Source organism: Phycodurus eques, chromosome 16 (assembly GCF_024500275.1).
Source record: "Phycodurus eques isolate BA_2022a chromosome 16, UOR_Pequ_1.1, whole genome shotgun sequence".
In the NCBI taxonomy this organism is placed as follows: Eukaryota; Metazoa; Chordata; class Actinopteri; order Syngnathiformes; family Syngnathidae; genus Phycodurus; species Phycodurus eques.
In genome coordinates, this window is record NC_084540.1 from 11,380,702 (window position 1) to 11,398,252 (window position 17,551).

At 41.3% G+C, this 17,551-nt stretch overlaps 2 protein-coding genes across 3 annotated transcripts; both read left to right on the forward strand.

Annotated features, from left to right (window-relative positions):
- The first annotated feature begins 59 nt into the window (after positions 1–59).
- On the forward strand, positions 60–9,705 carry si:ch73-364h19.1 (uncharacterized). 2 transcript variants are annotated; one of them, XM_061700641.1, is made up of 6 exons: positions 60–137; positions 230–310; positions 1,068–1,177; positions 3,184–3,276; positions 4,183–4,353; positions 8,096–9,705. In XM_061700641.1, the coding sequence occupies exons 2-6, from the start codon at positions 235–237 to the stop codon at positions 8,279–8,281; spliced, it is 636 nt and encodes a 211-aa protein (XP_061556625.1). In that variant the 5' UTR covers positions 60–137; positions 230–234; the 3' UTR covers positions 8,282–9,705. The 2 variants fall into 2 exon arrangements, with proteins under 2 accessions (XP_061556625.1, XP_061556624.1); XM_061700640.1 differs by having other exon boundaries at positions 60–310.
- Positions 9,706–10,433: 728 nt separating this feature from the next.
- si:ch211-120g10.1 (butyrophilin-like protein 9) lies at positions 10,434–15,794 on the forward strand. The gene is made up of 10 exons (XM_061701518.1): positions 10,434–10,562; positions 10,892–10,960; positions 12,200–12,301; positions 12,974–13,075; positions 13,192–13,326; positions 13,419–13,556; positions 13,621–13,669; positions 13,764–13,790; positions 13,902–13,928; positions 14,020–15,794. Exons 2-10 carry the CDS (start codon positions 10,901–10,903, stop codon positions 14,577–14,579), a joined length of 1,200 nt encoding a protein of 399 aa, XP_061557502.1. The 5' UTR covers positions 10,434–10,562; positions 10,892–10,900; the 3' UTR covers positions 14,580–15,794.
- The last annotated feature ends 1,757 nt before the right edge of the window (positions 15,795–17,551 follow it).

The window sequence follows — 17,551 nt, forward strand, 5'->3', positions numbered from 1 at the left end:
GTGCGCATTCACCGGCTCATAAACGCGGTGGTGTGTTTACAGACCGCTGGTCACTTGGAGATCCGGCTTGTCGGGTGCATGTGGACTGTCAGCCTGTTGGATTACACCATGTGGAAGAACTACGAAACTTGGGGCCAGTACGGACTCTCACATTTAATAAGATGACAGCTTTGGTGTTAAACCAGATCTTCAGGGACATTTCTGAAAGCAACATTAACTGTTTACACAGAAGAAATGTCCGCAACTGCAAGTCCAACCATTCCCTCATCTCAGCTGACATCGGATCAACTCACAGTGGTCGCCGCGTGTTGTGAGTGCATTTGGAAAAGGTTTATGTTGTTTTCAAACAATCTTTGTCTCTTTGTTGCATTGCGATAAAGTTTTATTTCTACTGAGTATTGTTTTTCAATGTAGCAAAAGAAGACGTAGCAGCTTTTTCCCCTTTGTGAATTAGCACTGACGGTTTAAGATTTTTATGACATAAATCAGGGGTGTCAAACTCATTGGTTTTCCCTCATGTAAATTTATCAGCACCTCATCATATTTGTTCACATTTTTAAAATTCATTGAATTTGAAATCAGAAATCATGTAAAATTGGAAGGGATTTGGTGAAAGTTTGCTCAGTTAAAAATAAATGCCTGGTGAAATAAATGTTTGTAGAACCAGTTGAAATGCTTGTAAATCCGGTAAAAGCGATGGGGGAAAAATTTTTTATTTTCTGGCAACACTTACAGGAAACATGAAGTGTACGCACTTTAGTTGCTTTGTGGGCTACATAAAATGATTTGGTATTTGGGACCTCAACACAATTCTATATTAGCTTTAATTATAAAGATGTCATTGTTCTTGGCTGGCAGGTACATCTCAGGAAGTACAACCCTCAAGTGTTGTATAGAAACAGGCTTTCAATCAATTCTAATTGAGTCAATGTTATTTTAAGTATTGTCGTAGCATTTTGTTCGTCCATTACAATTGGTCTTTCACAAGTTGTTCCATGGGAGTAAAGCAGCAATTGAGAGGCCTGATTATCTGAGATTAACCCTTTCTTTTTCTCCTGCTCACACAGTTTCCTCCCTGGTGTTCTTTGTTGTTATTGTGGTTCTCCTGTCCATCATTTACCGCAAGGACCCTCAGTGCTGCAGATTGCGCTCCTATCAGGGGCCACATGCAGATATGGTAAGCCCTTGGAACAACAAGTAAAAGGAAAATAAATACCTTTTGTGCTGAGTTGTCTTGTAAAGAGACCTGCATGTTCTGTTTTGAGATGGGGCTGAGAAAAGCCAGGTCCAGACACACCATGTGATCCTAATGTGTCGCAATGATCAAGTGTCACATTCAATTTGCAGAGCAGTGTGAAAAAAGTCATTTATTAAAGCGGATATGATCCTTGTCTGATAATGGATTTGCCACATCCAATTGTATGGACAATAATTAATGTGGCAGTCACACAATGCTATTTTTACATTGATGTAACTCAAAAAAGTGAACTGGGTTCAAAAGTTTACAGAGCAGTGTCATGTTTTATTTTTTATTTTTTTAAGAATATAAGGACCATAATCTCAGCCACATATGGACTATCTACTAAAGATAATACATTTGTAAAGCTGCAGGTGATAGTGCTGGTGAAATGTAAACATACCAAAGATGTAACCTTTTCATTCTTTCTGCTTCCGCTTCCGCTTCCTGACTTCTTTCTCACCTCTGTAAATCCCAGAGGGTGAAGTGTGACTGCTATCTTCTTATTGCAGGGACATGACTCATAGTTCCCTAAAGCACAACTGACAGGAAACTCTGTTCAGTTACAGTTTTAACGGAGCACTTCTGTTAACTGCACCAAAGAACTAACAGAGCGTTTCACCAGAACAACCAGGTCAAGTTGTACTGAAGCTTCAGCCACCTGTGGTTGATAAGAGAACACTGGCTGGTCAAGAGTCAATCCTGTACACCAAACACTTGACCTATTGGAGAATAACTTTCCAGCAGTAATTACATTTTCACTGAAGATAAATGATGCTCTTAATGAATTTAATTTGGGGTTTTGCTGTCATTGAAGGATAGATATTCCACAAGGGAGACAAACACAAACAGACTTGGTCATTGTCTTGGTGTGGGGCATTTCCATGTCTTCAACTTCATCGTCACATACCTTTCCCTGCTTCACTTTGCACCATGAATAGTGGACAGACCCTTCTGTGGGTGTTGGGGACACAAGGAGACAATGGGTCTCCTTTTTAGTTTGCGCTGGTGAAAAAGGCACACTGCCTTCGGGATCCTCCCCCGACTTCAGTGCCGATTTTACACGGTTGTGCTTTTTCACACAAGCTGAGTCAATGGCCGAGACAAAAGAACAACGCTCCTTTTTTCTCTTTCCTTTTTTGCTTCTTAAAACTATGAGCCGGTGAGGGAAAATGACCTCTGACATCACGTTTTTAGTGTCATCTCTGTCTCCCTGAAATGATGTGACGGTTATGGCAAAGGTCATTTGTGTGCGTCGCTTAAAGTATAAGTGATGTCATTGTGCATTGTGGCCTGGGAAAAGTTTAATAATTTAATGCAACTGGAATTATCATGTGAAAAAAAAAAACTCCACTTATGTTAAAAATCTTAGCATTTCATATCTTCCTGCTAAATTTAGTCAGGCAACAAACTGACTTTGTTGTAATGCCGCCCTAAATGACATACAAGGTCATAATGTGTAGTGGAGTGTGCTCGTTAAGCGGTACCTACTGCGGTTAAAAGGGGAATGAAGAGATGCTGAAAAGGCCTCACTGTGTGATTTGTTGCCTAGGGACTCTGATGACACAGTAGGATGCCACATTGTTCCCTATACAAAGGAGACTCATTTAGACCCAAGACAATTACCTTGCTTTCCTCACAGGCTTTTTTTCTTCTCCAAGATGGCAACACCTCATACAGTGAGACGTTGACAGGTTGTGTTGTAAAAGGGGGTGGGAATGGGAGGAGGCACGGAAAGTAGAGGGTGGTCGTCTCATTGATTAGATAATTTATGGTATTGCTAAACCAGCTAGTTTCCACAGTGATTAAACAAGGCATGAAAATTGGGCCAAAAGTAGCAAAAATCTGACAAATTGAGGCATTTGTGTGTAAATGCTTAGTAAATTTATTGGCAGATAGATGCTTCTCCTGTTTTAGACGCACTTTTATAGCTCCTTGTTTTACAGGATGCTCCTCCTCAGTACTACAGCAGCAGACAGACACTGGTGGGATCACCTTGTTTAGAGCAGACACACATCCCAGATGCCAACAATACTGACGTGAGTGAGCCAAGGCGTGTATTTGCCCAGTGTGAGCACATGAGAATTTAATTGGGAATTGTACAAGAATCGGCACACATGCACAGTATTTTGAGATCTAATCTAAGGGCTGCGTCAAATATTGTTTAAATAGAAAATATGCTTAATTTGGATGACGCGATTGTGGCAACAGATTGGTTTTTAAATTTTGGTTGTAAATTGTTGTAGTGGTTAAACTACACTGCATCATAATTAGATGTTTTTTTTCATATATATTTTGTTGCAACATGAGCAAACTGCTGTCATTATTATGAATTGCAATTCCAAAGTATAAATTACACATATTCTGGGCGTCAGTCTAAAATGAGCAACATAAAAGGCAACATTTTTTATACATCTCTTGTAGTGGGGATTATTTTACAATGTGCAACCTAATGAAGAAGCCACTGAAATGTTTATTATGTTCATACTGGATTATATTGCACCGTTGCACACACTGCCGTAGCGACGCAATTAAATAAGTGAACCTTGCCACAATGCAATCGACAAACATGGTGGCCATCCTGTGAAGCGACTCATTGCTCTGGCATGTTATTTTCCAATAATTTGTTAACTCAAGAAAAAACTAAATATGGCCGTTTCTACTAATTACATTGCATTACTTTTTGTATTTGTATTTTTCTATTAAAGCAAACAAAAAAAAGATCTTTCCCCATTGTATGCACTTATAACAATAAAATAATCACATCATTGGATAGACTGATTCTTCTTCTTCTTTATAATAAATATTACATTAAGCACACACATATAATAGTAGTTTGTGGTTTTCTTAAAAATGGCTATAAACCATTGACACAGCATGTATCACGTGTTCCTGTTCTCTAATAACGACCCTGCTGTGTTATGGCCTATGTGTGATATGTGCAGGGGAGTCAGCTGTTCTATGTCGGCCTGCCTTCCAGCTACAGTCTGCCCTCTCTGGAGCGCCCCCTGCCCAGGCTGCCCTCCTATGAGAGTGTCCGAAAAAAGGATCGCCAGAGGCAGATCCACATGATGATTGCAGACCGCTTTGGCCTCAATGGGCCCATTGAGACGGAGGTAGGATACATTAAAGTTGATACACCCACGCATGGTATATGAGGGAATCAAGATGGAATTGCTCCACCATCACACTAAATCATAAAGCTTATGGAAACTCTAATATGGCGGGCCCTCAGCTTTGACTTTCAAAGGGCTGATAATAATATAATTGCACTATCATAAAAGTATTGTCTACACTACAATGAGAGCTTGTTTGAAGATAGGTTGCATTCAGGGCCAAATACACAGAACATGCTATAAACTCATCCAACTTTCACTGCTGGCGGCCGCATTTCAAGGTTTTATGGTGTTGATCTTTCGCTGCGCTTTTGACTTGTTTGAGCGAATAAGGTAATGAGAAAAAGGCACATCCAATAGAATTAAAGCCAGCACCGTGAGCACAACCTGTGTCCGAGAAAGCTGTTTTGTATTCGTGTCATTTTTTTGCTACTTTCACCTTTTCTCCTTTTCCTTAATTAAACAACCCCCAGTATGACTGCCTATTCTCTCAATATGATTTACCAGGAAGCACATGCACACATCCCAGTCATCCTGTCATCAGTCATTGAAAAAGCCCCCCTTTTTATTTAGACTTGGTTAGACTTTCAATTTACGTTTCCTTAATTTCCCCTGTCTGCCCTGTGGCCTGAGGCATGATAGCAGTAAACTTTACAGCCTTGTATGTGTTTCATGGGTGTATTGGACAGAGGGCAGGGTTGTAGGGTCGCTCCAGTCGCATGCGGCTCCCTGAGCAATTAAAAGATAAGGGGGACTCAGAGTGACAATCTCTTAGATGTGATCAGAGAGATAAAAGAACATGTTCCGGGTGGTTATCTTGAAATAGACTAACTCAGAATCAGAATCAGAATCATCTTTATTTGCCAAGTACGTCCAAAAAACACACAAGGAATTTGTCTCCGTTAATTGGAGCTGCTCTAGTACGACAACAAACAATCAATTGACAGAGAACACTTTTGAGACATAAAGACATTGACCAAAAAAAAAAAAAAAAACTGTCACTGAGCAATAAAGGTTTGCTAGTTATCTGGTAATGCTGGTATATATATATATATATATATATATATATATATATATATATATATATATATATAATTTTATTTTTTTGACAATTGTGCAAAAAGATGCAGAGTCCTCTAGCACTTAGAGCAGTTCGAATTACTAATATTGCAATAGTCCGGTGCAATGACCATTGTGCAAAGGGCGCCGAGACTTCAAGCGAGTAGTACGATAATCTGGGACAATGTTGATTGTGCAAATGTTGCAGATAATCCCCAACCAGTGTGCAAATGGAGCAGATGCTACTCTGGCATGAGTGGCCAGTATTGGTCAACAACAGATATACAAATAGTGCAGCGTGGTGAGACTACTACAGTGAGCGCACGAATAATATATAATTGGCCCGACAGAAATGTGACAACAAACTCAAGACAAAAAATTCCCAGCATGTTGGAATGGAATTGTAGGTTAGGTGTTTAAGAAGTTGATTGCAAGGGTGAAGAAGCTGTTGGAATGTCTGCTAGTTCTAGTTTGGATTGATCGGTAGCGCCTACCTGACATCACTGCATGTCATATTTCTAAGCTTGACGAGCTGAACCCAACTGAGCATAACTAGCAAACTGTATGTCATAGTTGTCAAACTTACGGCCCGGGGGTGAAATCCGGCCTGCCACATTATTTTATGTGGCCCGCAAAAGCAAATAATGTGTATCAACTTCCATGATTCTTGCTAAAATGTGCAAAATACTAAAATAACAAATCATCATATGTAAAATGAAAATAATGACGTTAATATACCGCAAGTGTTTATTCAGTTACCAAACCCCTTTTTTTTCAATACTACCTCGATGAGAGTGGGAGGGTTTAACAGTAACACTTGTTTAATGTTAAAGGGCGCTGGAATCCAATGCTCTACTTCGGGAATATCTTTTGTCTTTCATGAGGACTGACTGCGCATGTCAAACATTGAACGAAACTCAATGGTAAAACGTCGAGGCGCCCTAAACCAGAGATAAACGAATAAATTTGACTCCTCGTTAACTGTATACTGTATCCTACTCCTAATCTAAAAATAGATATACCGTATTTTCATGACCATAAGGCGCAGTCTCAGTTACGGGGTCTATTTCTGTATTTAACACATACATAAGGCACACCGTATGATTGGGCGCAGGCATGGTAAAACATACGCTAGCTTAGCATGCACGCTAAAACAATGTTTTTAAAAAGGCAGCGGGAGCAGAACTGAGTTCGGTTGTACTTTATTGAAGTATTTAACAATGTGCTCACGTTATTTTTTGATCTGTATCCGAAATGAACAGCTGGGCAAGTTCTCCACCAAACACGCCAGGTTCCCTCTCGTCATTGTCGGAGTCAGTCTCGTTGCCATGCGGCTCCTCAGTAATGATGCCAGCTTTTACGAAAGCTTGAACAACAGTGCAAGCAGACACGTTAGCCCAAGCATCCACAATCCATTCACAAATTGTGGTGTAACTCGCCCGGCGCTGCCTCCTCGTCTTAGTAAAGCTGTGTTCTCCATCTGTCATCCATGGCTCCCACGCCGCGAGCAATTTCACTTTGAACGCCCTGTTTACACCGATGTCCAGCGGTTGGAGTTCCTTTGCCAATGATGACAAGCTCCAAGTTATTGCACTCAGTCGAATGGTGACTGTAGAGACGCTTCTCCCGGCTGTTCTTTGCTCATTGATCCATTGCTCGAGTTGGAAGACCAAATCGGGCCACCTCGCCTTGTTTCCACGGATACTGAGCTTCGGCTTCTTGACTTGGCGAAGCTCATCTTCCTGCTTCCACCACTTGCGAACCATGGATTCGTTGATCTTGAATTCTCTCGCGGCTACTCGATTCCCACGTTCCTCCGCATAACTGATATAGCTTGCAGTTTAAACTGTGCTTCGTAAGCGCGTCTCTTCGTAGGTGCCATTTTCGGGGGTCCTTAACCAAACCGATGTTTTTTGCAACATGCACACCCTGGTGCTATATACCTACTGGGGGCGTGCCTTTAGCAGTCCTCTTTCACGCGCACCCTTCCCCCTTAACGGCCGCATGCGGTCCTCAGTCACGTCCGCCTTTCCTCTATATAAGCAGTGTGTCGGCACACAACAACATTTACAGATTTTGGAACTCGGTGCACAGATAAGGTGCGCCGCATTATAAGGCGCCCCGTCCATTTTGGAGAAAATTTAAGACTTTTAAGTGCACCTTATGGTCGTGAAAATATGGTACATATAATTTTTAACATTTTCATGATAATATTTTCATTTCATTATTTTACTTTTGTCATTTTCAAGGTGACTCAGCAGTGGTGGGACGACACCCTAGTGTCCACTATTGGCCAGCTGCCACAGAATACTATGATGAGGCAATGAAACACGTATATGGGCTCGCAGTCATAACGGCCCTTTGAGGGAAACCATACCAACAATGTGGCCCACAACAAAAATGAATTTGACACCCCTGCTATATGTATATCAGAATCATGCTGCTGAAAACAAGGCCAATATAGCCATGCAGTCAATAAATGCATCCCTTTAATGCAGGGGTGCCATAAGGGAGGAAGTGATGAGGATTCTACAGGCCCATGACTGACAGGGGCCCGAGGAAATAATGTTTTCAATTTACAGCAATGACTTTGCCTCAGTTTGAAACCATAAAACTTTACAAGGTATACTGCGAAAACTGTTAATCTGTGTTATTTTATTTTATTTTTCAACATTCTTCACAGCCACCACCATCATATGAAGAGAGCATCCGTCAGTCTGTGGAGCTGCCGTACAACATCCTCTCATCTAGTTTGGATGCTTCTCCCACATTGGGTAACGACACCAACTCTGCACCTGATTTTCAAACGGAGCTACCTCATCCGGACAACTCTGAGAGCAGCCAAAATGTTTATCCTGCATGTTGCTGACTGAGTTCTGAAGACGTTTAATGAATGTGGCAAACTTGACAACAAGTGGAATTTAAGACCATAACATTGGAACATTGTTGATTGAAATACCTCAAGACTGACTTCTGGTCATCAGGAGCTGGGCAACCAAAGAAGAGCTGCACAGATTTGTGCAACACACAATGGAAAAAAACAATGATGCTGGTACAACTTGAATAGGACAGTGAAATTAAAACTGCATGAAAAATGTGGACTGAAGGACTGAGAAAAAACCAAAATTTTTTTTTACTTGTCATAAAAATATTGTGTCAGTGGAAGTTAGTTTTGGCTTTGCTGTTTGTGCAGGGCAGAAAAAACTTTCTGATTTTCAAATTTATGAGAATTTTTGAGTGAGGTCACCCTACAACTGCTCATAAAATAAATAGGACACACACATCCCAGATTTCAAAGAATTATGTATTCCAGTAAAAAATGTTTTATTGTTTACATGATGTAATTCATTAAAAACAAAACGACCAATGGGACCCAAAATTATGAATGCACTGAGGGCTGTCAGCTCCTGGACGGTTACGTCGTGTAATTTGGTAAATGCAACGAATGCTATGTGATATCACAGATGTATTGGACTGGATTCAGGTCATCATTGACCCACTGACATACCGGTCACGCTGGAGGACGTTACAGGCAGCAGGTTCTCCACAGCGTATCCAGACTCTCGCATGTCTGTCACAAGTGCTGAGTGTGGCTTGTCGGCCAACACGCAGAAAAGCCACATGAGCACAGGAAGAACATCTAAACTCCACACAGGACGACCTGAACCAAGGTTTCAATCCAGAACCTCTTGACTATGAGTCAGATGGGCTAACAACTGTCACCTTGCTGCTTTACCAACATTTTGTCCTATAAATTCAGCGCAGGACGGTTTTATTCATCCACAATATTACACAGAAATAAATACCACATTTCCAAAAGCTTTGTTCATATGAAATTAAAAAAAAAGATTGTAGGAATGCATTGTTCCTATTCAGACATTACCTCACAAAAACACTTTTTCTTGCCTGCTTGTATTTATTGATGAAAATGATGACTCGTTATTCAACTGCACCAGCAACTGTAATTGATATATATATATATATATATTATATATATATATACACAGTATAGTCACTGATGGTGTAGTGGTGCACTCGCCTGACTTTAGTGCGGGCAGCATGGGATCAGTTCCCACTCAGTGACGGTGTGAATGTGAGTGCGAATGGTTGTCCGTGTCTATATGTGCCCTGCGACTGACTGCCGACCAGTTCAGGGTGTAGTCCGCCTTTCGCCCGAAGTCAGCTGGGATAGGCTCCAGCGCCCCGCGACCCTAACCAGGATAAGCGGTGTTGACAATGGATGGATGGATGGATGGATGGATATATACAGTATGTCCTATGCTCTGTTGCACATCCTCAACAAGTGTATACCTTCGAATAAAAATATAACATTAAAGCTGGTCTTATTTGGACAACTTCAATGATAGATGGGTCATTTCAGAATTGGAAGACATTTTCTGTCTTCCCTGTGAAATTAATAATCCATAAACAAAATACAGAAACTGCTCTTACTTCGTAAATGATAGTTGTCCTGTCCATGCAGGAACAAGGAATTTGATTGGAGCTAAATCAGTGCAAGACCAATCCAGTACCCACCCACTGAGTTTGATGGGTGAGGATGAAAGATATACTGTACTATTATTTCATGAAATAATCATGAATCATGATGCATAGACAGGAGAACAAGACTGGCAAAATTAAATCTATAAATAGTGATACAATTAAATATTGAAATAAATAAATACATATTGAAATAATTAAACATTGAAATAATTAAATAAATATTAAAATTAATAAATACTGGAATAAATATATAATATTGAAATACATACATATTGAAATACTTAAATATTGAAATAAATAAATACATATCTAAATAATTAAATAAGTACTTAAATAACGAAATACTTCATGACACATGTATTTATTTATTTATTTATTGGCACTCTTGGTTCTCCATAGATACAGGACTATACTTCATAGCAGGCAGTGGTGACCTCATCATTACCTTACAAACATGGCTGGCTACTGCGCCCGCAGTCGTGTTGGCAATCAACGGGAAAAGCCGAAGATATCCGAAGAGCCGAGTGTCAGACTTATACATAAACAAGGTCAGACACTGCAGCACACAGTCGACAGACTTTAAATCGAGCAACTTTAGGAGAGAACAGGACGAACCAAGTTGCTTCCTCTGGCGTCCGAGAAGGAAGGTAGGTTGTGTGTGCTTTATTACCCTCTTCGCACTGAAAACGTCATTTCAAATGTAGCGTGCAAAATGTGGAAGAACGGCGCATTTGACTGCATATTGGTGCAGTCACCGATTTAGGTGCGTGGACGTCGCAATTTTGTTTTGCTCGAGCACTGAGGGGAAAGCTGCATGGTCAATGCTTTCAATATACATATGTGTTTTGAATCTGAACATTTCTGAATTCGAATTTGTCGAATTCTGAAAGTATATGAAAATATTTGGTTTTGTATTTTTTTTCCCAGCGTCGTCTTATTTAGAATCTTGCATTTGTGACCTTCACTGTCATCACAGGCAGCCAAGATGTTGCAGTGTTTCCACTTTATGGTGGAGCCCATCAAAAGCATGACATTCAAAATAAAGGTAACTCATTTCTTCATCAAATTTAACGTGTAAACTGAATTTGCTTTTGATGCATGAGTCAGTTGAGGTGACAATTATTCTTAAATCCTTTATTGTGCATTAAACCCTAACTGGTAACTTAAGTGGGTGTAAAAAAAAATACTTCCAAACCGCTATGAATGAAACTACAATGTACATAAGGCATTTAAGAAAATATTATTACAACGATCATGATGACGATTCAAAACCAAGTAGTGTGTAATGCATTCGAACAAGTGGCAAATTTTAAATTAAGATTTAAGTTTATGCGGCACAGTGGCCGACTGGTTAGAGCGTCTGCCTCACAGTTCTGAGGACCTGGGCTCAATCCCCGGCCCCGCCTGTGTGGAGTTTGCATGTTTTCCCCATGCCTGTGTGGGTTTTCTCTGGGCACTCCGGTTTCCTCCCACATCCCCAAAACATGCATGGTAGGTTAATTGACAACTCTAAATTGCCCATAGGTGTGAATGCGAGTGCGAATGGTTGTTTGTTTGTATGTGCCCTGCGATTGGCTGGCAACCAGTTCAGGGTGTACCCCGCCACCTGCCCGATGATAGCTGGGATGGGCTCCAGCACACCCGCGACCCTAGTGAGAAGAAGCGGTTCAGAAAATGGATGGATGGATTTAAGTTTAATGCACTGCTTACAATTCACTCTTTTAGAGAGAGAGAGAAGAGAGAGAGAGAGAGAGAGAGAGAGAGAGAGAGAGAGGGAGAGAGAGAGAGAGAAAAAAAGTGAAAGAGAGCAATGAGGTGAGGTGAAGTGAAAATTGGCTCAAAATCTGGAGGCGATAGGTTTCTTTCTCTGCTGACAGGTGACAATCAGTATACCTGATGCCTCCTTTCCAGTTTGACTTGATTGCTTTCCCAAACTAGCAATTGTAATGCAGCAATTACAACACAGTCACCAAGGACAGTTCTTATTGGCACCTTAATGCTGCTTAACTTGTTTTAAAGTGGATAAAACACAAGCACAGTAACCCTCAAAATACATTGTTGTCATTGCAGAGGGAAGGGGGGGTGGACAAATGCCACATAAGTCTTCCCAAAAGCTTCCACCAGTTTGCACGATGGGATCTTTAGAAAGGGAGCGCAATATGCAAAATTAATAGCGAGGAAGCATACAGCACACTTAAGTGATCAGTTTGCTGAGATCACTTTTCGATGTCAACTTTTCAACACAAAATCTGTTACAGAAACCTAACCTTGATTTTCTTTTCAGGCATCGAACGTGAAACCCAAGAAAAAGAAGACGACTGACTACTTGGATGAAGAGCAGCTATTTGTCGTGAAACTGGCTCGAGACCTCGGTCGAGTGTGCCAGGTGCTATCGACAATGTATACACCAGACACTTAAACTATAAACAACCTGTGATAGTCTGTTGGGAGATGTGAAAACCACAAATCAACATGCAATTTCCAGGCTCCAGTGATTATGTCAATGTATCCTCTCTACTTACATACAATCAGTATTTCCTAATTACGACGATTTACAAAAAGAGGGTGGTTATTGCCTCTGTGATCAATCCTACTTTGTCTCTTTGCCTAGCAAATCTCCTCATATATAAACATACATGTGACCATGTATGTTTGTTTATTCAAGTACAGAGAGTACCAAGCAGCTTTTTGGGCGAAGGCATTTACCAGGTCATAGTTTCTTAAAACCTCTGCCAACTTCACCTTTACCAATGCCATGTCGGCTCTGTAGATGGTGTGTGTTGTTGAAAAGATGTTTAACATGACACAGTGTGGTATCACTTATGATAAAGGTAATTACAGCTGGGGATCATCTGTTTGCAGAGCGGTGTATTTTCAAAGACATGTCTTGACAAAATGATATTAGGATTAATGGCTACAAATTTGTTCATGAAATCAGGCATTAAATGACATTGAGAAAACATTAGTGGCAAACAGACCCTGAAACTTATCAGCAGGTGTGAGTTTTTGCCTTCACCAAAGCTGCCACCAACTTGGTCCTCTGTTGTGATCATTGAAGAATTCATCAGTCCTGGAGCACATCTGGAACCAGGATGAGATCTGGCCAACCTCTCTCTGCTGGGTCTTCATTCTTGAATGGGCTTCCATGTTAGATAGAAAGGTACTTATCTGGGTAAATTTGTCCTTCTACAGCAATATGGAGTGATGGATTAATTCAGAGCAATGCACAACTTTAACTCACTGACAATAACATTTCAGGTGACTTTTTGTCCGCAGATGAGGCCCATGCAGACTGATGGCTGGCCAGAAACTGATGGTGACAAAAAGTGTGAGCTGACTGATGAGCAGGACGTGCATAAGGCCAAGTTAGGCCTCCTCGAATGGATGAAAGACCTGCGAGCTCAGCCTGAGGCAAGGAGCTTGACTGACGTTGTCCCTCCAAAGATTTCCATAGCTAGATAATTTTGCCCCCCCATAAATAATTATTATTGGTTGTTATGTAGCAAAGCGTTTGGCCTGGGGAAACAGTGGCAAACATACTGGAGGACTTGAGGTCAGCTTGGCGTTGGGGCCGTGTGCCAAACCTTCTGAGTGCCATGGAGCTGGTTTTATGGACTGTGATGCTGCAGAGTTCAGATAAGGTCTGTACATCTTTGAATTGATAAGTATCATAGAAAATATTTAGCTTTCATTTTGTTCCTGCAGGATACCATATCACAGCAGTGGTTGATGTGGAAGCAGAAAGCAAAGATTGGTAATAAATAAATAAATGTTATAGAAGTTTTTTTGTTGTGATAATTATTTTATTATTATTTTCCCATCTTTTCATTTGATGTATTTGTTTTCAGGTGCTATAGCTTATATTCCTCAGCCAGGTCAGTGGTCTTCTGTTGATTGTCATAACACCCCCTCAATTGTACGTTTACCTCATTGTATTTAAACATCAGTTCATGTGGAGAAAATGTTTTTGTTTTGTTTTTTGGCAGTATGGGACTGGATCACAAATGCTGCAGGTACAGTGTTAATTCTATCAGCATTTATAATTCTATAAATTGTACCCAGCCTATCTTTCTGTTAATTCAAGAATTCTCGGTTTTGTGCCAGTGGAAGTTACTCTGAACCAAGACACGGCCAATCCTGATCTTCTCATCTCCTGTGATGATAAGAGGATGCGTTGTGGCTTTGAGAGGAAAGATATTCCCAACTACCATCACCGCTTTGATGGCTGGTGGTGTGCTGTTGGAACGGTGGGCTTTGACTCTGGCCGCTACTATTGGGAGGCGGAGGTGGGTGAGCGAGACTGGCGGCTGGGCGTGGTCAAAGAGTCTGCTCTTAGGAAAGGTTTCAAGTCCCTCAACACAGACACAGGTTACTTGACCCTGCGTCTGGAAAGGGGCACTGAGCTTAAAGCACTCACGGTGCCCTTCACTGCCCTGCCGCCAGGCCTCATCGCTCGAAAAGTGGGTGTCTACCTCGACTATGATGGCGGCCAGCTGTCCTTCTATGATGTGGACAGACGTATCCACATATACACATACAATGAGCGGTTCCATGAGAAGCTCTTCCCACTGTTTGGTACAGTGGAGATCACTAAGGATCTGGTGATCAGGACCCCTGAAGCCAATACCCAATGTCTCTGCGCCACATCCTGCCTGTGGGGATGATTTCATACCTTGCCAACTCTTCCTTCAACATCTCCAGTATATATTATATTAAGGAATTCAAAAAGTTACAAGGTTATGCGAATTACTAATTACTGGGAGGAATCAAAGATCCTGCTGTCAGAGACCATTGCTGTGCTTTCAAATACCGTATTTTCGCGACCATAAGGCGCACCGTATTAAAAGGTGCAGTCTCAGTTACGGGGTCTATTTCAGTATTTAACACATACATAAGGCGCACCGTATTATTGGGTGCAGGCATGGTAAAACATATGCTAGCTTAAAACATACAGTAGCATGCATGCACGCTAAAACATACACTAGCACGCATGCTAGCGTATGTTTTTAAAAAGGCAGCGTGAGCAAAACTGAGTTCGGTTGTACTTTATTGAAGTATTTAACAATGTACTCATGTTATTTTTTGATCAATCCTCATCCACAAATCCACAAAAGTCCTCATCTTCTGTATCTGAAATGAACAGCTGGGCAAGTTCTCCATCAAACACGTCAGGTTCCCTCTCATCATTGTCGGAGTCAGTCTCGTTGTCGGGGGGCTGTTCAGCAGTGATCCCGGCATTTTCTTGCTTCCTCCACTTGCGAACCATGGATTCCTTGATCTTGAATTCTCTCGCGGCTGCTCGATTCCCATGTTCCTCCGCGTGACTGATATAGCTTGCAGTTTAAACTGTGCTTCGTAAGCGTGTCTCTTCGTAGATGCCATTTTCGGGGGTCCTTAGCCAAACCGATGTTGTTTTGCGAAATGCACACCCCGGCGCTATATACCTACTGGGGGCGTGGCTTTAGCGTCCTCTTTCACGCGCACCCTTCCCCCTTTAACGTCCGCATGCTGTCCTCAGTCACGTCCGCCTTTCCTCTACATAAGCAGCGTGTTGGCAGGAAATGCTCCCAGTCAGTCAAGCGGAGCGCTCATCAAAGTCACACAACAACATTTACAGATTTTGGAACTCGGTGCACACATAAGGTGTGCCGCATTATAAGGCGCCCCGTCCATTTTGAAGACAATTTTAAACTTTCAATTGCGCCTTATGGTCATGAAAATACGGTAGCTTCAAGGTGTGATCACTCTATGCTGCTGTTACTTTCCTCTTTCCCACAATAAAATTACAAACTGTGCTCACATGTGTGGTGTTTGGGAAGAGAACTGTAGAATCTACATCATCATGTACTGTAATGTTAATCGTACACCAAATTAAAAATGTTGGTGGTACTTGCTGTGTCTTGTTTAATTAAACAGATGTCACATTTACTGTTTTGTAATTATAAGGATCACAATCCTTCGTAGTGGAATACCCAACAAGTAGTAAAAATTAAATGTAGATAAAATATATACAACCCCAATTCCAATGAAGTTGGGACGTGTTAAACATAAATAAAAACAAAATACAATGATTTGCATATCATCTTCAACCTATATTTAATTGAATACACTACAAAGACAAGGTATTTAATGTTCAAACTGATGAACTTTATTGTTTTTAGCAAATAATCATTAGCTTAGAATTTTATTGCTGCAACACATTCCAAAAAGGCTGGGACAGGATCATGTTTACCACTGTGTTACATCACCTGTCACGTTTGGGGTTTGGTCGAAGGCGAGGAAGGCAAGGCAAAAACATGGAGGACCCAAGTGCAGGGAACCAGGGAGGTAACGCAGTGGTGCAGGAGTATATAAAAAATTCTATTTAATTCCAAAAAACAAAGGAAAACAAGGATCATGAAAAAGTCTGAATGCTAAATTAACAGAGTCCAAAATCTAAACACAAAGTAACAAAGAAACACTTGAGTAAACCCAAAACAAGAAACAAGACATGACTGATGAAATAACTGAGCGACAACTGGCGACTATGACATGGCACAGACCGAGACAATGACACCTGACATTGACATACTGCAAAGACGTGACAACGACAATGAACCGACAAGAACTGAAAGAAACCAGGGAACTAAATACAAACAGATTGACGAGACAACGAGGAACACCTGGACAAGACATGAGTGGCTGGAGAGAGCTGATTGGTCGACACAAGGTAGACGAGAACTGGTGGACACAAAAACCTAATGAGCACACAACAAACATGGAACACAGGAAAACTGAACAAAACTAAACACAACCTAAACCAAAACACAGACCATAACATCACCTTTTCTTTTAACAACATCCACTAAACTGAGGACACTAATTGTTGAAGCTTTGTTGGTGGAATTCTTTCTCATTCTTGCTTGATGTTCAGCTTCAGCTGTTTAACAGCCCGGGGTCTCCGTTGTCGTATTTTACGCTTCAAAATGCGCCACACATTTTCAATGGGAGACAGGTCTGGACTCCAGGCAGGCCAGTCATTGTCTTGCTGAAATAAGCAGGGGCGTCCATGAAAAAGACGTTGCTTGGATGGCAGCATGTTTCTCCAAAACCTGTATGTACCTTTCAGCATTAATGGTGCCTTCACAGATGTGTAAGTTACCCATGCCATTGGCACTAACACAGCCCCATACCATCACAGATGCTGGCTTTTGAACTTTGTGTTCATAACAGTCCGGATGGTTCTTTTCCTCTTTGTCCCAGAGGACACGACGTTCACAATTGCCAAAAACAATTTGAAATGTGGACTCGTCGGACCACAGAACACTTTTCCACTTTGGATCAGTCCATTTTAGATCGGCTCGGGCCCAGAGAAGCCGACGGCGTTTCTGGGTGTTGTTGATAAATGGCTTTTGCTTTGCATAGTAGAGTTTCAAGTTGCACTTACGGATGTAACGTCGAACTGTATTTACTGACATTGGTTTTCTGAAGTGTTCCTGGGCCCATGTGGTGATGTCCTTTACACATTGATGTCGGTTTTTGATGCAGTGCCGCTTAAGGGATCGAAGGTCACGGGCATTCAATGTTGGGTTTTGGCCTTGTCGCTTACATGCAGTGATTTCTTCATATTCTCCGAACCTTTTGATGATATTATGGA